At 40.3% G+C, this 22,443-nt stretch overlaps 1 protein-coding gene across 1 annotated transcript; it reads left to right on the top strand.

Moving 5' to 3' along the window:
• Positions 1-1,443: 1,443 nt before the first annotated feature.
• Positions 1,444-21,843, top strand: enpep (glutamyl aminopeptidase). Its single transcript, XM_062397280.1, has 20 exons — positions 1,444-2,277; positions 4,503-4,644; positions 5,766-5,900; positions 5,997-6,117; positions 7,739-7,893; positions 9,428-9,541; positions 9,633-9,767; positions 10,230-10,295; positions 10,452-10,517; positions 11,304-11,464; positions 12,015-12,097; positions 12,211-12,347; positions 12,706-12,761; positions 12,840-12,990; positions 16,569-16,642; positions 16,847-16,951; positions 17,630-17,803; positions 18,315-18,455; positions 19,299-19,380; positions 20,950-21,843. Exons 1-20 carry the CDS (start codon positions 1,634-1,636, stop codon positions 21,094-21,096), a joined length of 2,889 nt encoding a protein of 962 aa, XP_062253264.1. The 5' UTR covers positions 1,444-1,633; the 3' UTR covers positions 21,097-21,843.
• The last annotated feature ends 600 nt before the right edge of the window (positions 21,844-22,443 follow it).

Here is a 22,443-nt window from a genome sequence, read left to right on the forward strand (position 1 = left end):
CAAAGGTATCTCTCTATCATGAAGCCATATCCCTGCTGTAACCTGAAGTCACTTTCTCACTGTGGTGTGAATGTTAAAGACATCATCTCTACATTTAAGGTTAGACTTTTTGATAAAGCCTTCAGTTAGGGCTGGATCAGGTGAGTCCTGAACCATCCTTTAGTTATGCTGCTAAAGGTCTAGACTGCTGGGGGAACTCCCATCATCCACTGAGCACTATTATTATTGTATGAATTGTTGCTGCTATCATTAATAACATCCATAATAACAGCTCTTATTGTTTACATTTCAACAACTAGTCTGTCAGAGCTGAAACATGATTGTTACACAACTGTTCCTGGTCTCTTTCTCCTCTCTCCTCCCCCAATCTCTGTCTTTTCTCTCCCCTCTTTTCCACCCATCTCTCCTCTCCTCCCCATTTTTCTCAGCTCACCCCAACTGGTCTAGCCAGATGGCCGCCCACATTGACTCTGGTACTAGAGGTTTCTTCCAGTTATTGAGGAAGTGTTTTCTCTCCACAGTCACCAAAGTGCTGCTCATTGAGGAAGCTTTTAGGATTCTCTATCATTTTTAATACATTGAATAATGTGGAGAGGCTACAAGGACAACTTCCATTATTCATTTATCAATTCTTGAATAGATTTTTAACTTATGTTGATGCTGAGAACGTTTTATTGGCTTTGTGTTTTGTAATTTTAACTTTATTGATGGATTAATATCTCTTTTGTAATTTTATTTTAGATTGAATTCCTCCTTTCACTTGAGGTCCCCCATATTATCCTCAATGCAAAAAAGCCCAAATTGAGCTGCTCTTTCTTCCTCTAGACAAACCCCAGTCTTTGTCAACTGTACACGGTCACACCTCTGTAATGATGAGGACTAGTGGCTGCTTGTCAGGCTAGCGTCCAGCTGTGTCTAGTGGCTGCCACCATAAGAGGGCAGTATACTACTACAAGATGTATGCAAACAGGCACCATCAAATCCTTTATGATGCAGTGTGCAATTCTGAGATCAGATGTCAGGACAGATACCACTTCTACAGAGGCATCATCTCATTTAGTCCACTATCTTAACTTTAACAGGTTGAGGACGACTTGCTTTGCATACACTGATGGCACACCACTGATTTCAGGCCCTGCTGATACTGAAACGAGGGGAAACCTTTCTGCACGGTTAATCCTGCTGATGTGGTGCAACACAATCCAGCCATTGTGTTGCGTTGCCGTTCACACTTCTCGTTGCAATCAGAATTTTGTTGACCAAAAAGCAAATGCAATAGACCCCCGACTTTCTGTCCACATGCATGTCCAAAGACAGACAGAAAGTTAAGCTGTTGATTTACAGACAGATTTGTCGATGTTTAACAGGAGGAGGCGTGTTAACAGCACAGAGGACAGAATAAATCTCTCGCTCCATGTGAGATTCTCCACACTGTCTGACAGATTCCCTCTCCTCACTTCTCCTGCTCTTTCCTCTCTCCACCCCTTAGGCACCACAGAGGCCGGCTTTGGAACAGCTCACCTAGTAGATGCAGTAGGAGCCTACAGCTGTGACTTCAGTTCAGCTTTACACCTCTCCACATGAGCAAAGGGGTGTTTTAGCACAGGGAAGTTTTTAGGTTTTAGAAGTTTCGATGGTTGAGAGCATGGACTATGAGAAGCAACAGAAGCGTTACTGCATCCGTGGTAAGCATGCTATCATTATATGTGTGACGGTGGTGGCGTCCTCTCTGGCGGTGGGCCTTGGGGTGGGCCTCTCCAGGTCAGCTACGACCACCAACCCCACCTCCACCCCCTCCACGCCAGGCCCCACAGCAGGGCCTACAATCCCTTTGCCTCCTGCGAGAGGGCCTTGCCAACCTTCCATGGACGCCACTGGGGACTGGAGGAATTTCCGCCTCCCTAACTACGTGAGCCCGGTCCACTACGACCTGACCATGGAGCCGAACATGGAAGAGGACACCTACATGGGCACTGTGGACATCCATGTAGAAGTCACAAAGCCCACCCGCCACCTGTGGCTCCACATCAGAGAGACGTTCGTCAGTGCCATGCCTAAACTGAAGATGCTGAACAGCCAGGGGGTGCAGACAGAGCTGCCAGTGAAAAGCTGTTTTGAATACAATCCGCAGCAGTATGTGGTGGTGGAGGTCGCAGAGGAGCTGCCAGTCACTGCCGCAGGAGAGGTGTACGTGCTGAGTCTGGACTTCCAGGGCTGGCTTAATGGCTCTGTGGTGGGATTTTACAGGGTCATCTACACCGAGGAGGGGAAAACCAAGTAAGATAGCAAGATTTAAACAGTCATAAATAATATAAACAAAGTGTTAAGGAGAGGATGGGGATTACGTTTCTCTGTAACTGCAAACATGTCACTAGCTGCTTCAAGATTGTGTACTGATACTCCAGACATACCCGGGAGGGCTGTATGTGTAAATGCAAATGTCTGAGTTAGAGCCCAGGAATTTCTCCAGCTAGTCCCCAGATATAAAGTCAGTTCCGACATCCTCTGGAGGTCATGTCTGTAAATGATTTATGTATGTATGCAGTCACCAGAATGCTGGCTGGGAAGAATGACAGGCATACAAATTTGTTATATCTACCCAAGTAGAAGCAGGTACGTTTTAAATCTTGAGGGGCTTTGTCTGGTCCTTTTCAGTTTGGTTTAAACTAAAATATCAGGTTTTAAGGTTTCTCTGACCGTGATCTAGAACCAAAGGACCAAAATTTGGCATGACTGAAAGAGATGGTATGAGTTTATATTTGATTTGTCTGCAGTGAGAAAATACTGGATGGTTTGGTCTGTCGGACCAATCCAAGGATCTTGAGCAAAGCTTGTCAACTATTCAACAATAGCAGTAGAATAAAATAAGATTCAGATATAAAAATTTGCTTCAGTAGCAAGTTATAATTTGTTAAGATAATAAAATCAAAAGCATTCATTAAAGAAGTATAGAATTTTATAAATGTTTATGTTTCATGTTTTGGGACATCCCTGCTATCACAGGGATCACATTTCATTTCACCTTCATCTGTTTTAGCTGTTCCTTCAACCCGTGGTACTTCTGAATCTTCTCATGCTCCTTTCTCATGTTACTATTCGCTGGGATTGCCACCTCAAGCATTCTTTTCTTTGTCCTCAACCACTATGTCCGGTTGGTTAGCCAACAGCTGTTCGGTAGTCTGGAATCTGAAGTCCCACAGGATCTTAGCTCTCATGTTCTCATCCATCAGGACTTTGGCACCACTAATCCATACTCGGCGCAGATGTTCCTGTACACTATCCCCACCACTTGGTTATGCCTTTCAGTGTGCCCTGTCCCAGGCTGCATCTGACACCCTGCTACTAACTGCTGGTCTGTTTCTGGGGCATCTTTGCTCAGCCTGCACCTTGGGCCTTGTCTGCTGTGGTAGACCCTAGCCTTGATGTATCTTGAGCTTAGGGCTTGTTCTTGTGCTGCAATGATTAGTGCCTCTGTGCTGTCTGTCAGACCAGCCTTTTCCATCCACTGGTCGGATCTCTTGATATCAGCCACATCTATTGGTCAGTGGTATATGCCATGCATGGGCTTGTCATTCCATGATGGTTCTTCTTCATCGTCCTCCTCCTGATCATCATTGGGTTTCTGCTGGATAGTGGCTTTGACGCTTACTTGTCCTCTGCCTCCCTCCTTTCTCTCAGTGTACAGCCTCAGGGTGCTGGACTTGGGGTGAAACCCTCCATGCACAGTCAGGAGCATCTTTTTCCTGATATCAGTCGCCTCTATCTCCTTTGTTGGCCAGGTAATTACACAAGGGACAGAGCATCTCCTTGGTATATGTCACACTTGATGATTAACTTGTGATATGGGCTTTGAGTTGGCCTCCAGAGTGGTTTTCCAGAGCCCTTGAACTGAGCAAAAGATTGGTCAACCTTAATGACGTTAGAAGAGATAGTGATTGTGTTCAATAACTTCGTTCAACTTTGTACAGGTCTGAGGCAGATAGTCCCTGGGATTTGCTCTTTTATTATTTTAGTGTGTATTGAGCAGAGGTGTAAAAAGTACTGAAATATTGTACTCAAGTAGAAGTACCTTTACTTTGATGAAATTTGACTTAAGTACAAGTAAAAGTACCCATCTAAAGATCTACTCAATTAAAAGTAAAAAGTTGTTAATTTAAAATGTACTTTAAGTAAAAGTTACTTAATTACTTCCAACAAATTGATGGGGGCCGCTCCTATACAGTGCAAAAAAGGAAAGGGGTCCACCTTTAGAGCACTAGTCTACAAACTTCTTGTTGAGTTTGAGCAGAAGCTGATTTGCAAGGTTGAGAAAGAAGTCTCCCTGTGAGATCAGGCTTGGGAATTAAACAGAGTTGGTCTCAGTCACTGATGACAAACTTTGCATCCGAGATATTTTACTTTGTTGTAAAGTGTTGGCCCTCACCAGTTTCAAGGGTGAGATGTAAAACAGCTGATCACAGTCACTTCCTGTAATCATTTGGTCTCTATCTCTTTATCACCAGAAAGATTGCTGCGACTGATCATGAGCCGACAGATGCCCGCAAGTCATTTCCCTGCTTCGATGAACCCAACAAGAAGGCCACATACAGCATCTCCATCATTCATGATACAAACTATGAAGCTCTGTCAAACATGCCGCTGCAGGTAGGAGTGAGGACTCAAATGTCCACATCATACCATCAGTTCTTCTACTCACTTTGTTACGGTCACATTAAGAACCAGGGCTCTGGAACTGGAGGGTTGTCTCTCATTGAACACATAGATAAATTCTTCCGCTGTGTAGTTTCACCGGTTTGACTGCTGAAATCGACAATGAGGCTGGAGCTCTACAGCAAGTTAGTCCTCATCCCGAAATCCCCTTTTCCTGTAAAAGTGAAACATATTGTTTGAAAATATGATAGTGTAATAATATGTAACATAACAATTAACCATGTTTCAGTTTTATAAATTTGACTCTAATTAGATTATGGTTTGTAGACATTTGTCAGGATTGTGAAATGTGTTATGATGTGTGGAGGAACTCTAATTGTTTCTGTTTTTTTTACTTGATTTGTGTGTTTCATTTGTGTCCAGTTCCGCCTGCCTCCCTGTTGCATTTCCTGCGTGTGCTCCATCACTCCTTGTTCTCTTTTCACATTCTCTGTGCTTCTTTTCCTCTCTCTGATTCTGCTTCATGCTGCTATTGGTTTTTCCTCATGCTTGACGTCTGTTCCCTCCTGTTACCTTCTGTTCCTGCTTATTTCCTTTTTCTGGTGTTGTTTGAGTTTGTACTTTCAGTTTGTCTGTGCACCTGCTTTCTCAGTGAGCCTGTTTAATCAATATAAAAGATCTTCACTGCATCACAGGTCTTGATTATTAAACTTGCGAAGGAAATATCTGACAACCCTGAATCTTTGCTCAACATGTTTTATTGACATTTGACTTTATTGACTGGGCTTCATAATTCCTCTGAAGACTTTTAGCGGTGGCCATAAGAGAAATCCTTACTATTTCTGGTCGGACCAACTGGTACATACAGCATCACTTTACCAGGAGGCCTGTTAAGAATCCTGCTGAACTCAGAATAGATGCAGTAGCTGGAATGAGTATGATTTCTCAAACTTTCCCATGGTTGAGGAAGGCAGAGTTCAGAGTAAACACTTTGAATACCAACAGCAGAGGAATCAATCATGTGCCTGTATTTTGGGGCCAGGGGATCCACCCAGCTCTACAGACTGAGTGACATCCACATAAACCCATTAGCCTTTTTTTCCCTGCCTCTCCAGAGCCCCCCTCAACAACTGGCTCGCAATAAATTGAAGACTTCCTTCCAGAAGTCCGTCCCCATGAGTACCTACTTGGTATGTTTCGCAGTGCACCAGTTTGGCCACGTGGAACGAACCTCTGCCCGAGGAATTCCTGTGAGTTTATCATCAGTGCCATTGCTAATTGTGATGTATACTGTTGACGTATACATTCAGATACATTCTGTGTTTGCTGTTCCTCTGCCTTTGCAGCTGCGAATCTACGCTCAGCCAACTCAGTTGGGAACTGCAGAGTACGCAGCCAACACGACCAAGGTCATCTTTGATTTCTTTGAGGATTACTTCAACATGTCATACTCCATCCCAAAACTAGGTATGTTGTCACATTATTATTCATATCCCTGTCCCAACTGTGGTAATAAAATAGCCCCAAATTGTATTCATTTTAGAGATCTGTCCAGATCAGCTTATAAAAGAATATGAAATAATTAATAGTCTGTCATTCACTTACATGTGTATACAAATATGTGTTTCAACACATTAGATGTATAAAAACGATCTATAACGTAATGAACAAATAACGAAGATCACTTTATCCACTGTACATATAAACTAGGAATTTTTTTTTTTGTAAAGGTGTGGTAGAGACAATTATCAGCACACAGAGAAATGTTATAATCAGTACTGTGGACAGTGATGGGAGCTAGTGATTTTCACGATAAGGCAAAACAACAAAAGTGAACAAAAAACAGTCAACAAGGACATTATAATTTATCTCAGAAAATGTGTTTGCTAAATTCCACTGAGTAAACAAAACTATTTTAATACATAGGTAAATCATATTTACAATCTTAGGTGTATTACTAAAATAACTAATACTTAGAAATAATAATAATAATAATATTGATAATAATATTGATAATAATAATAACAATAAAGTTTTCTTTTAAAAATGGTACAAAGTGCTTAACAACAAGCAGTGAAACAAAAAAATTGAAAACCAGACAGAAACAAGGTAGTTAATATCACCAATATCAGGGTTAACTGTCCTAGCTGAAGAAAAAACACCACGCAGCAAAAAGAAGCATGTGGCAATAACGTTATTTCCACTGAAAACAGATGACTCATTTGAGTATGAGGAGAGGTTTAGAAAGAACTCTGAATGTTGAATAGTTTTTGAATCAGAATAAAAGGGGCCATTAAGGTTAGTAGAGTGGAAATTGGTATCCAGTACAGTGTTGTATAACTACTCAAGTGTACTATAAAGTCATATCACCTCACATAACTAAAGATAAATGATTCTAGTTAAGACATTTTTTTAAGGCACATTTAAAAAAAAAGTAAAATCAACTTGCCTGACTTTACAGTGCAGTGAACTGTGCCTCAGAGTCATGGTTGGCTGAGGTAACAATGTTTGAAAAGGCCTTAGTTACTGTATGTGAATTTGTCTGCAGTCCACAGCGTGTTACTCAAAGCAGAGAAGCTAATATTTGACATCCCATGATAATGACAGTGTTAACAGTCCTAGCTGAAGAAAAAACACCACGCAGCAAAAAGAAGCATGTGGCAATAACGTTATTTCCACTGAAAACAGATGCCTCATTTGAGTATGAGCAGAGGTTTAGACAAAAACACCCTAGTAGAGTGGGAATTGGTATCCAGTAAAGTGTACCTATAAAGTCATATCACCTCACATTATATGAATCCCCACACCTCCCTGTGATCAGAATCTACTGTGCAGATATGATTCCTCTTTGTGTACCAGAGGGTAATTTGTTGTGAGGAATTCTTATCTAAAGGAAATATCAGCAACATATTTCTGGGAATGAAGAATGCCCCTGCCGACTTTGATGGTGATAATGTAATTAATTAATCAAGATACAATCTGAGTCAGTAATTATATCAATGTCTCACCAGAGTTGATAATGCAGTAACGCCATAAAATATACGATAAGAGCGTGCCTCAATGTCATCCCTAAGCTGTCTCATTCCAGATAAGATAGCGATCCCTGACTTTGGCACCGGTGCCATGGAGAACTGGGGCCTCATCACCTACAGGGAGACAAACCTGCTGTACGATGAGAAGCAGTCTTCCTCCGACAACAAGCAGCGAGTGGCCAGTGTTATTGCCCACGAGCTGGTTCACCAGGTACAACTGTCGACTCACTTGTATCTAGGATATTTTCATGACCGTGCAAATATTTAAATTATGGTCCGTTTTTTATGTACCCAGTGACAGAATCAGAAATATGAATTATTACTTTGCTTATTTTATTTGTGCAATGGAACCATGTGGCACAAGTGTTTGTCAGAACCTTATTATTGTGCAATGTTGTGCATTCAGGACACTATATCTGAAATGTGCATTTTCTCAAGAACTGTCCCTTTAATTTTCATTTTATCCCAATAAACTCTACTTGAATTTATTTCAGAGCAGAGGGTTATTACTCTAGTAGAGTAGCATCTACAGGGCTGTGAGAATAGGTAGAGAATAAAAGGCCAGAAATGTAATAATTACATTGAGGGTATTTGGTCCGTCAGCACACACTTAACACTAAAGACCACAATGATGATTGAAACAGATTGCCTTACGAAAGTACAAAACAGTCAACTGACATCAGCAGAAACTGTTTCCAACACACAGCATATTGTTATCAGCTTTATTTTAGTTTCAGTGCAGCAATTAAGCCACATGTGATGAAACCAAATACATCCAGTAAGCTCACTGACAGTTCTACAAAGGCTTTTATCTTTATTTTGCACCAAGTGGTTATATGGGTTCACAGTTCAGATCTGTAAAAGTTCAAAATGTTTCTCGAGTTATTGTTCAAACGGTTTTTTATGATGCATGATCTGGGAACATGTCTTTCCAGGATGTCAGCTATTGTGATGGGAGATAAGACACCTTGAGGCAGTCAATAACGTTTTACTGTTCAAAGTTATACCAGTGAGTTCAGTGGCCCTGAGGGTTCAACACACTTAACAACAAATGTGCAAACTGAAAAAACACATGCAAATGGAGAAAAGATTATTTAATTTGCATTTGAAGTATCAGTTAGTGTTAGATTGCATATAGCTGCATGGAGACATTCAATACTACCTGACTATGTCTGTTGTATAGTCTTATTGTTTTTGCTCTAGCATGCAAAGCTTGTTAAACATTGTGTATTATTGAGGTCATTATGAAAATGAGATTTTATCATCTTTAAAAAATCATTTCTCTGCATCACATGTAATGGTGTGAGAACCACTGAAGCGTCACACAACATGGGGGAGGGGGAAACAATTCCCATATGGAGCTTCGGCTTTGCTCAGAGTTCAGACAAATCAGATTTGTTCATCAGATCGGATTGCAAGGCCAGACTCTCCACACTGTTGTTTGTGATCAGATGATAATCTTATTTGCACAGGTTCCTGTGGTAACAACAGACACCTCAGTAACAATGTAACTACTGTCATCCTGGATTTGACATTGTTGTTGTTATGTGTCTTGCTACAAGCAACCTTACAAGGCCAACAACCGACAATGAAGCTAAGAGTGATCTGCAACTGTTTTCCATTGAAAGACCATAACCCAGTTTGAAAGCTGCCAAGAATGGAACCTGTTCATCCTCCTCCTACGAATTCCATTTGAAGTGTCCTTTGTTTGAAAGCACAATGCTCACGTTAGTTGTCTTTTCCAGTGGTTTGGGAACATTGTGACCATGGACTGGTGGGACGACCTCTGGCTCAATGAGGGCTTTGCCAGTTTCTTTGAGTACATCGGTGTGGAAAAAGCTGAACCTTCCTGGGGCATGGTAGGTTGCACCAGACTCACACTGACAGTGGACATGTGAGACAGAATGTCTGTACTCTGACACATACCTTGTGTCTTCCTGTTTTTTACAGCGAGACATTATGATCATCGGGGATGTGCTTCCTGTGATGGTGGACGACGCCCTCCTCTCCTCCCATCCAATCATTGTGGACGTGTCGACCCCAGCAGAGATCACCTCCGTGTTTGATGGCATCTCATACAGCAAGGTACGACTCCTGAGAAACCTCACACAGTTGAGATGTAAATGTCCATTAAACCCTGTTTTCCACAGCAGCATTTAAAATCAGCTACAATAAGGAATTGTACATTTTTTCAATTATGTTGTTTTGGTATTATGTTATATGCAGTTTCTTATGATTAAAGTCTGAATTCCTTTAGATTTTTAATCATTATTATTATTATAACTATTTTGTGTTGTTGAATAAGGCTTTTGCATGTGATAAAATGTTTCTTCTTTGTTTATTATGAGGAGCTTTGTTAGTTTTGATGCACTTTAGGATTCAAGGCCAAAAACTTTCTATACTGCAGTTTTTTTCCTGATATGTAAGATTTGAACAAATAAAACCCTGATTCCTTGAAACCGTTACCAACCAGATACAGACTTAATGCATTGTGTATCATGCAATAAGAGAAAAGTCTTTATAATGGAATTATCTAACCTATTCTAGGGAGCGTCCATCCTCCGGATGCTGGAGGACTGGATGGGTAAAGATCTTTTCAGAGATGGCTGTCGAGTAAGTCAGACACTCTTGCAGCTTCATGACAAATCATTGACAATTATGACCAAAAATTCATTAATGATGACACCTAGTGCGCTTCAAGTGCTCCAGTAGCTGAGTGGTAAAAGCCTGTTTTTGTTTGTTTGTTTGTTTGTTTTCTTCTTTCACCAGAAATATTTGAAAGACTACCACTTCAAGAACGCCAAAACAGCCAACTTCTGGGCGTCTCTCGCCAATGTATGTCCCGCGTTTTTCCTAATAATTTTCAGTACAAAAGTATAATTACCAAGAAAGAATGTTTTTCTGCTTGTCAGGAAGGTGGGTGAGAAAATGGATATCAAGTCTCATGTCTGCTTGTTAGGGACCAAGCTGTAGTCAAGAATAAGAACATTGAAGCAGGAAACAGCCTGACTCTGTCCAACGTTCATAAATACCCCTAGCTTTATACGTCTATACCCAGAGACCTATAGACTCTTAGTCTTTCATTGCTAGAAAGATCCATACAGTTACTGTGCCTGGAATTTATTCAACAAGAAAATGGTTGCAGCACATCACCATTATAAAACCACAAATTTTCATGTTTGTAGATATATATAAATATATATGTATATATGTGTGTGTGTGAGTGTGTGTGTGTGTGTGAAATTAAAACAAGTGCTTTGTTGACATTGCACAGAGCCAGTCTAGTTTTTTCCCACTGTTTCCAGTATTACATTACATTACATTACATGTCATTTAGCTGACGCTTTTATCCAAAGCGACTTACATTTTTAGAACACTCATCATTTTTTATGAGGGGCCATCTAGGGGTTCAGTATCTTGCCAAGGATACTTAGGCATGCAGATGGGATAGAGTGGGATTCGAACCGGCGACCTTCGTATTAATGCTAGGTACTAATTTATATGCATACAGATGTGGAATTGATATCTATCTAAACATCTCTCTCTCAGAAAGAAATAAACAATGCGGATATTCCAAAACTTTGGCTTCAGAACATTAACCAATACAAGTTATTTATGCAGGTGAGTAAATTGCCAGTTGCAGAGGTCATGGACACATGGACCAATCAGATGGGTTATCCTGTGCTGGATCTGACTGTCACAGAAGCAAATACCAAACTGAGCCAGAAGCGTTTCCTCCTGGATCCTAAGGCTGATCCCAGCCAGCCCCCTTCACCGCTGGAGTAAGTGACGCAAAGAGGATAGAGATGCTTAAGATGCCTACACCAAAACTGTTCACCTCTGCAACACCTCACGTGTCGCACATGAGGAAGAGCAGTGACAATGTTGCTAACCTGGAACTTTTTATAGAGAGCAGCATGTATATGCCTTCATTGTCAACAAGCTCCATAGAAATCAGAAAGATGAAGGGTAAAGCACAAGCAGCCAGTCAGTTGTTGCAGCCCCCATGTGGTATCTGTGTGGACACCACAGCCTCAAAGTATGACATTTTTGTGGAGGAGTAACACATTTACTACAGTATAACCTTACAGCCTACACATGTAGATACCACAAGTATAAATCCAGTATTAATAACTAGCTGGTGACCCCAGTAGAAGTAGTATTTAAATGCTTATGTGCCAAATCTATTTCCATAGCAGAGAAAATAGAAGATAATGAGTGAAGCTTTAAACAATCAAATGAAAATGTATTTGTAACAATGTCCTAAAATGATTTAGAATTACGCCATAAGGTTTGTTATGTCACCACACAAAAAATGTGTCTTTGTTACAGGTACAAGTGGACTATCCCAGTGAAATGGCACTCTGTGAAAAGTGACAAGAATATGTTGACAATGTTTGACAAGAGCAGCAATGGTAAAGGTCACAAGATATCCAAACTAAAATAATCAGCTCTTACAATCAATAGCATCATTATTATTATCATTATTTGTATTAACAATAACATTATTATGACTGTTGATTTTCAGAGCACGTCATAAGTAACTACATGCCCTCAGTCGATGGTCTGCTTAAGGTGAACAATGATCACATTGGATTCTACAGAGTCAACCATGACGTCCACTTGTGGAGCATGATCAGCGAACAACTTAAAAACAACCATAAGGTATTTCAATCAAAATAAAATCTAATTCTGGAAGAATTATTACTCTATCTGTACATTTAGATTACAATGAACATAATATTTATTATACTCTGTAGGCATAGTATTTACTGCAAATAAGTCCTCTTCATACAGAACTTACATGTTTTTTTTTTTTTTTCCTTGCATACTACCTTCTTCACATTCGGTAGAGATATAGAAATATGATGAATCCATGTAAAAATCTAAAATAACTGATACAGTTTGGTTTCATATCATCATCATCATCATCATCATCATCATCATCATCATCATCATCATCATATCCTCATCCAACTGTATGTGTTAATCTTCATTAGACTGACTTTACTGTGTTTAACAGGAGTTTGATGCAGCTGATCGTACGAGCTACATTGATGATGTCTTTGCAATTGCCCGGTGAGAATTCCCCGAACCACACATTTGAGTTACCAGTCATGTACATACTGTAAACACTGTTTTCATTTCATTGTTTAGGGCAGACATTATAGACTACGGCAATGCCTTCAATCTGACCATGTACCTGACAAACGAGACTGATTACATAGTGTGGGACCGCGTGGCCTCCTCCATCGCCTATGTGAGGGACATGCTGGTAGCCGATGCTGCTCTCTATAAAAAGTTCCAGGTAAGCAAGCTGCAAATCCTTCCTGTAGCTGACACATTCCCAACAAAGAAGTACACTCCTGATCAAAATCTTAAGACCAGTTAAAAAAGTTGTGAGCAGGCAATTTATTGAAAACAACAATTTAACTCAAATAGGCTGTTCATCAGCTGATCAAAAGTTTAAGCCCACAGCCTTTAAAAGCCAAAATCTGTGCAAATATTTGGATTCCATGTCATTTCCTGTCAAGTAATCACACTGTGAGGATCTCTTGATGGCAAAGGCAAAAAACCTCACCGTCTTTGAACGTGGTAGGATTGTTGAACTGCATAAACAAGGCTTCTCACAACGTGCCATCGCTGCTGAGGTTGGACGCAGTAAGACAGTCACTTTGCATTTCTTAAAAGATCCTCAGGGTTATGGAACAAAAAAAATCAAGTGGTAGACCCAAAAAAAATCTCAACGGCACTGAGCCGGAGGATCCGAATGGCTGTCCGTCAAGACACGGGACGATCCTCGTCCCAAATTAAGGCCATTACTGGTGCTGACTGCAGCCCAATAACCATCAGACGGCATCTGCGAAGGAAGGGCTTCAAAAACAAGAAACTTCTTCAAAGCCCACGTCTCCTTCAACGCCACAAAATTGCCCGTTTAGACTTTGCAAGGGATGATCTGGGGTGCTTTTTCCTTCAATGGAACTGTTGTGCAATAGTGCTTAAAAAGAGTTACCATAGAATGGTGTGCCTTTAGGCACTCAATAAATTTGGTTATCAAAATAAAATGTAAAACATTAATATTTAAAATATGAATATTAAATAATAACTTTAATTGGTTAAAGTTCTCGCGGGGCACCACCCTTCATAGAAGGGAGAAGATAGCCAATTGATTAAGATCAGTCTCATTTAGATCTAGTTCAATTAGAAATCTCATTATTTTACCATTAAAGATTATATAATGAACAATGAAGGTTATGGAGTTCTTAACAGTGTAACGGTTGGCAAAATTCACTTATGCAATATTAATGACAGAACATTTGTGAAAGAAGAACATTTATTATTAACATAATAAAGTATAAAAACACAAGTTACTAAACAATCAAGCTAACTAACTAGGAGGTGTGTGAGTGTGTGTGTGAATGTAAATTAGCATGCTTTAAAGAATGGTCCCTAAGATAAGAGCCCCCCCCCCCCCCCCCTTCTGAGGTCGCTTCACGGGGGAAGGTTTAACTAGGTGAGACTATGCGTGTCTGTGTGTAGGTTAATCAGATAATGATAGGCAGGGACAAAGCCTGTGGCGAGCCTAACTAGCATTAACCTTCATTTAACTTATACCTACAACATAACAGCATATATCAAACTTGTAAACACACAGAATTGAGTAAACAGTCTTGCTTAGCATGTATAATTATTAAGCCCAGATTATGTTACCAGTCCGAGGGAAAGAGGAAAAGAAGTTGCTGTTCAGTTTGCCGTTCTGTGACGTCTCCTGGCTTTGTGGTCGTAAAGTTCTGCATTCGCGATTCTGTCGAGCCGTGTGCTCAGATGCTGGTTGAAGTTTTCCTGCAGGACATTGCGTCGCTACGAGGAGTTTGGTAGAGCTTGAAGGGCGAGGAGATTTCCTTGAAGAGTGTGGGCAGGGGAGCTGTTTGGCTAGGTTTAAAAAGAAAAAGCACCCCAAGGTTCTGCAGTTGCATCTGGGGACTTAAAAATGTACATTTGTTTTTTTTCTTTTAGTTTTACACTCCTGATCAAAATCTTAAGACCAGTTAAAAAAGTTGTGAGCAGGCAATTTATTGAAAACAACAATTTAACTCAAATAGGCTGTTCATCAGCTGATCAAAAGTTTAAGCCCACAGCCTTTAAAAGCCAAAATCTGTGCAAATATTTGGATTCCATGTCATTTCCTGTCAAGTAATCACACTGTGAGGATCTCTTGATGGCAAAGGCAAAAAACCTCACCATCTTTGAACGTGGTAGGATTGTTGAACTGCATAAACAAGGCTTCTCACAACGTGCCATCGCTGCTGAGGTTGGACGCAGTAAGACAGTCACTTTGCATTTCTTAAAAGATCCTCAGGGTTATGGAACAAAAAAAATCAAGTGGTAGACCCAAAAAAAATCTCAACGGCACTGAGCCGGAGGATCCGAATGGCTGTCCGTCAAGACACGGGACGATCCTCGTCCCAAATTAAGGCCATTACTGGTGCTGACTGCAGCCCAATAACCATCAGACGGCATCTGCGAAGGAAGGGCTTCAAAACCATGTCCCAACAGAACAATGGAGCTCCAGGTTGTGCAGGGGCGTCAAACAACAGCTGGCTATGTGGAGATGTTGCAGCGGGCATCCCTCATGATTGAGGGCCCTCATCTGTGTGGTAACGACTGGGTTTTTCAGCAGGACAACGCTCCAATTCACAATGCCCGTCTGACCAAGACTTTTTTCCAGTAGAATAACATCACTCTTTTGGACCATCCTCCGTGTTCCCCTGATCTTAATCCAATTGAGAACATTTGGGGATGGATGGCAAGGGAAGTTTACAAAAATGGACTTCAGTTCCAGACAGTGGATGCCCTTCGTGAAGCCATCTTCCCCACTTGGCGCAACATTCGCACTAGCCTTTTGGAAACACTTGCATCAAGCATGCCAAAACGAATTTTTGAAGTGATCAACAATAATGGTGGAGCTACTCATTACTGAGTCAGTTTTTGACACTTTAATTTCTGTTTTAGGAGTTTTATTTTAATTTTTTTAGCTGTGGTCTTAAACTTTTGATCAGCTGATGAACAGCCTACTTCAGTTAAATTGTTTTTTTCAATAAATTGCCTGCTCACAACTTTTGGGCTCTTGTTCCCATTTCTTCTTTTTGCATTTTGAAACTCTACTTGGAACCTTCCTAAGATTCAACAGTGCAAAATGCAAATTCATGCAATTTTTTAAACTGGTTTTAAGATTTTGATCAGGAGTGTATACACACATCAATTGCCCCCTGGTGGCTGACGGAAGAACAGGTCATTAACCCTGCCTCCCTTATGTTAGTGGGTGGGACATACTACAAACTAAAAAGTGCCCATTTCTCTCAAAGGTCTTTTCTGTAGTTTTAGCGAGGTCACGTCAAACTGATGTATGTTCAATTCTTCATGTTCCTGAAAAGTTTAGTTTAATCAGTTTAAACTAGTTGTTTGATGCCTGAGACATCATGATTGACAGCTGACACTCTTGATCGGTCGAGCCAATGCTTTCAAGTTCACTACTACACAGACTGAATCCAAATTATGTCACTAGTGCAAGATGGCTATATCCGTAGCCGGAATATTTCAATCCTTTTTTGGTTCCGTTGAAGGAACGTGTCATCCAACTTCTTTTACAGTGTATGATTCTTTTTAGTAAACAGTCGTTAGCAGTCCGTTTTATAGGTGTTTATTTTTTTTCAAGAGTCATACTTTGTATTAATCCTCTCATCAGATCAGATCAACCTACATTGTCAAGCTGTTTCCTTGAGACTTTGATGGTTTCATTATACGATAGTACCAGCCTCAGTACTGGGAACAGGACAAGGAGTGAGGAGTTATTGGTGTAATCACATCCTTGTTTCTTCTCTTTAGAAACTCTTTGGAAATCATGTCAGAGCGATCTCCCAACGACTTGGATGGAACGATGTAGGAACTCAGACAGAGAGGTACACTGGGAGCAGTGCAAACTTAACAAGACTTACTGTAAATATCCCCAATCAAGTAAATACCTCAGGTCTTTCCCTGGTGTTATTCACAGTCAGTCTATGATCATGATAACAGCAACACTATTGGGATAAAATATGTTATTTTATGCTAACCCATGCAGATGTTTATCACCCAATGTCAAATGGCTTGTACGTGATTGGCAGGTTATTGAGGGAGACCGTGCTCAGTATTGCTTGTCAGATGGGGGATCAGGATGCTCTGAATGAAGCCTCCAGTATTTTTGACCTCTGGATTGATGGAAGACTCAGGTATAACTCATTCATTTCATTTCAGTAATTTATATATATTTCTGTCAGTGTCAGTCTTAAAAGTGATTTCCACTGTATTCTCAAGTAACAGACCATCAAGTTCAATGTACTGTAGTACATCACAATACTACATTACTGTAGTATTATTTATTTACATAACAATTGATGTCAGAACTACATGAAGACATCAAGACAGATTTTTAGGAACTATTGTTTTCTGATATAGTTTTCAGCTTTTTCCTCCTGTATTTGTTGTATTATTATTATACGCACACGGAGCCACATGTAAACATTTAAACAAGACAAAGGCAGGGCACAAAGCTCGGTTCGTTTTGTTGACACTCTCAGATTGTCTCATACATTTTTTTTTATAAAATGTATTTTATACAAAACAAAAACAATGTTTTGCCGTGGTCAATTTGACACTGCTTAACATTATCTTGTGGTTGTCAGGCAGGCCCTCCAAATTTTTGGTGGCCTGCTTTGAGTGCAAATAGCTCTCTAACTGAGGGAGGTGGGCTGACCTCCCACCCACAGACTGCATTACTTGCATAGTTTTCTGGTGGTCCTAAGCACCCACTTAGTTGGTTGTGAAGAGAAATATTACTTAGATACAGCTCTTTTTGTAGAATCAAGTTTTTAACAGGCCGGGAAATTTCTTGACATTTTTACCTGCAGCAGCGTAGCAGTGAACCTGAGGCTGCTGGTCTATCGATATGGAATGAAGAACTCGGGTACAGAAGACAAGTGGAACACGATGTTCCAGAGATACAAAGATACACCTTTGGCTCAAGAGAAGGACAAGCTGCTGTATGGACTGTCGTCTGTGGACAACGTGAAACTTCTTTACAAGTAATCAAAACATCTCATCTTCACTTGGCTGACCTGATCACCCAGTTCTTTTGCATCATTTCAGCCACAGATTTTATATTATAGTGGAAACAGTGATGTGCAACAAAATCTCAGTTACCACACTTCAGAACACAACAGTGTGAAGCATCTCCCGGCAAACACGTGTTCAACCAGCCCATTTTGATTTTTAAATATGAACTGAACCAATGTGACCCCTGAGGTGATTATGATAGATTAGCAACAGCATCGGTTTCAGCAGCTCAGTTTACAGCACCACAGGAAACACTGACCTGTGCAAGTCTTTGGGATATTGTTCAAATCAATAGCCTCTGTTTGCTTCAACAACCTTCAGGGATAATGGGGGTCACAACATCTCTGGTGCAGGATCCTCCCAAGCATTGTAACACCACATTTTGTTTTAGTCTGCTTATTCGTCATAGAATACTGCTTTAAAATTATTATGAAGAGTAAAAACTGTTTATGGAGATAAAACTGTTCTTCTGCCCCACAGGCTCCTGGAGGCCACTAAGGATGAGAATGTGATAAGGAGTCAGGATCTTTTCACCGTGGTGCGATATGTGTCTTTTAACCCACTGGGAGAGAGTATGGCCTGGGACTGGACCACGCTGAACTGGAACTATCTGGTCAACAGGTCAGTGCCAACGAGGGAACAACTGCTCACAGCGACAGACGTTTAAATGCACCTCAAAATTATACATAATCTTTAGGCTGCATTAGTAAATGTTTGGCGCCTTGATGACACCAGAACAAAACAAACACACTTAGTTTGCATTATTCAATGATGGCACACATAGTGTACTCATCTGATAGAAAAAGTCACATTTGATGTCATCAAGAACATGCTTGAAGCTGAGAATCTCTCTCAACTCACTGTCTTGGCAATGTTGCATTTTTCACAGTGAGAGAAAAGAAAATTGCTCTTGCATGTTGTTTTCCAGATTAAAAAAACACATGTGTTCATTTTCAAATATTTAGACAAGTGACTTTTACATTCACATTTTGGTGTTATTGTTTTTGTGAAGTTCACAATCACACAGAAAACCATGTACAACAATGCAGTGTACTAATAAGTATCCTGACACAGTGTTAGCTTTGACTTGTGCTACACTGAACTAAATCCAACCGGCATGTTACAGTAGATCACATGATCACGGCTGGTAATTTTGATCCTAAAAACACTCTTACCAAGTCACACGTTCCAAGGCCCATCACACACACAGCAAAAGGTCTATTTCTGCTTAGGAAACACTGGGAATCATCCGATATTAAAACGTATCCAGTATTGTCAAGGGTTTGCTATTTTACCATAGTGTTTGACAAATGAAGGCCATCTAACTGTATCTAACATTGCAGACATTACCTTTTTTTACAATTGAATTATCTTTGTGACTTGGTAAGAGTAGAGTGGTAAAAAGAAGAAGAAAAGCATGCACACTGTGCTGGTCATGATAACGACTCGTTTTCCTCCTGCCAGGTACACCATCAACGACAGGAACTTTGGTCGTCTACTCAGTCAAATCAGCAGCAACTACAACACAGAGCTGCAGCTGTGGAAGGTTAGCACTGACCGTACTAACTACGTTTTGTCCTTTTCTTCCACTACCTTATATAGTTATTATATTTATTTTTCCAAGAAGAATTCCACTAAAAAAAATTCTTCTGAGATGGGTGTGGCTGGGCCAGCTGCGGCTCAGCGGGTCGTCCTTGAACCAGAAGGTCGGCAGTTCGATCTCAGTCTCTAAAGATCACTGCTGGCAAGTTCAGTTTGACAGAGAGCGCGCTGCACATAACTGCACTGTGTGAATGGATGAATGGCAAAACACTGTACTGTAAAGTACTGCTGGTGCTAATCAAGACTAGAAAAGTCCTCAATAAATACAGATATTATACCATGATCCCTCAGTGGGCCTCAAAAGTAATGGATGATACTGGCAGTGGTCGGTTTGGATTACGGGGTTAGAAAAATATATGTTTTTTAATAAAATTGTTGATGTTAATGACCCGGTATCAATTCCTAAATCACAAATGTACCTTTGCTGTTGCACCTTTACTCGATATACTTGTGCATCTGGGTAAATTTGTATTCGTACATGTAACAACATTACTGTGTGGTGTGGTGTTTTTCGTAATTTCATTTACACTCTGGTGAACTATTTTCACACAATGATTTCAAACCGAAAATCATATAACTACAAAAATATAAACTGCTGATTGACCTAACATGAAAACCAATGCTACATGGGCGTCAGACTGCAGGTTATTGAACACAAAAGCTTAACAGGACGGTACACTTTAATTATCAGGATGTCACACTGCTCTGTCTCCATCTGGAATTGAGGCTTCGAACAATTGTCAAACCTCAGATCTACAAGGAAATTTAGGCGTAAAACATTGGAACAAAAGTTGAACCTTGCAGCCATTCTACATATGTTTTGTGGAATTTGAGGAGAATTCAAGGGTCAAGGTATATACTAACGAGCACTGCAATAGTATGATGTACAAGGGCTGTTTATACAAGCCACACAGTCCTTAAAGAACCAGAGAGCATTATGCCCTTTCAGAACATTGTCTGGCAGTGCCGTCCTCCCAGGCATTTACAGTACAGACTGTTCCTATTTGTGTTTCTCCAAAATACTGTCAGAGCAGGGACTTCCATGCTCACCATTTCTAACACCTTGACATATCAATCTTTTACTGACTGTGTACTTTCTCTGTATTTTATTACATGGACTTGTGCATTTGGTACTTACTTCATGGTCTCCACTGTAAGCCTTAAGGTTGTTCTTCAGTTGTAAGTCTCTTTGGATAAAAACACTTATTACCTAGCAGAACATTTTTTGTGCTGTTCTGCCAGACGTGATCTCAGTCATGATTTGGAGAAAATGACTGTACTTACTCGTGCATGTGGGGAAGGGGGTTATGATTCAGAGGGGTTGATTCAGATGTTGCAATAGACATTTTGAAATTATGAAATCGTACTTTTATTATACAGTGCTTTTCAAAGAAACCCTATGAGGTTTTGGACAGAGTGTTTAGCCAGAGTGTTTAGCCAGTCAAAGCAAGTAGAGGGTCGTCTGTTTTTGTTGACGTGTCTTATTACACATGTTTCCATGCTGCTCTTGTAGATGGAGCATTTCTTCAGTCTAACACCGAATGCTGGTGCAGGGGAGATGCCCAGGCAGCAGGCACTGGAAAAAGTGAGGAACAACATCGAATGGATCAGGAGGAACGGGAATGAGATAAGAGGGTGGCTGGACAACAATGTGGTCTAAAACAGCAACATTGCAAATCACTGCTGGGAAACAGGCACATTGTCACTGTTAACAATCAGAGCACGCACTGTCCCAAGTACAGTAAATATGATTTTTACCTATTCGCATACAGGGTGAGTGTGGGTGTCCTTTTTGAATGGAATAAGGAGGGCACTGCTGATCTGAATCAACACTGGAGCAATAATGAAAAATCAAGTCTCGAAATAGAAATGTACGTTTTAAGCACTTCACAATATCGAAATTCATACTTAACCTGATCTCATATATTAAAATCCCTTTTTGTAGATGCTGTTTTTCACAAAAGTCTGTAATTGACCAGAATGTCATGAACTTTTCTTAGGTGTGCAAAACAAATGTACTACTGCTTTCACCACTATGGAACATAGTGAGGCATGGGTCACAAACAAGCAATACAAGAGTATAATATTTACATTACCTGTGATAGTTATTGATAGTTGAAACTATGTGGTCTTGCAGCTCACTCTCTCCAGTGTTCTTTCATCATGTTGGTGTGAAAATATAAAAGGCCATTGTTTGTTTGTCGTTGTATCCTTTTCCTCTTTAGTTTTTATAATGAATCATTTCTGCTCTTGTTTCTGCTCGTCACCAGAAGGCTATTTATGTTTGCTTGTTGTAAAATTCTTGTAAATTTAATTTATAAAAAAATCTGAATTATTTGGTTTTCAACGAGACAAAATATTTTTATGATGTACTCTTTTAATTGAATTAAAACAACTTTAAAACCCAGGTGTTTTATGCTTATGCTTTATTACTGTGTTTCACACAAACATTGCGAGACACAGAGCAAAACAATTCCAACCAAAGGATACACCCTAAAGTGTCAGGGTAGTTTTAAAAAGCTCTTTAGTGATATATTTTAGAAAAGTGCTGTATCAGGTGAGCCTCAGGGCCCGATGTCATCCAGAGTTATCCCTGGATCTTGACATATTCACCTGTGTCTTCAACGTGTATGGCTCCGCTTTTTCATCCTGGGATTTATAAATATACATATATATTTTTTCATTCTTTGCATCGTTCTGTGAAAAAACATCAACACACCCTTGATTGAGGATCTGGTGCTGTGACTTTTTTCTAGGGTACTGGCCGGAGGATGTGTCTGCAGAAAGTCCTGAGACTCTCAGTCAGACATTCACGCTGACAAATACAGCTGAGGGCAGCTTATGGTAAACATGGGTATTGTCTCCTCACACCGATGTACTGAGTCACAGGCAGTACAGCGTGGTCTGTTAATATCCCATCTCACTTACCAGAAAATTCTGCTGAGGTCAGAAAACAAAACAGGGGGAGTGATTTGTCCCCTGAGCCTGGTAACCACTTGGTTCTCCC

This window comes from Platichthys flesus, chromosome 10 (assembly GCF_949316205.1).
Source record: "Platichthys flesus chromosome 10, fPlaFle2.1, whole genome shotgun sequence".
Lineage (NCBI taxonomy): Eukaryota > Metazoa > Chordata > Actinopteri > Pleuronectiformes > Pleuronectidae > Platichthys > Platichthys flesus.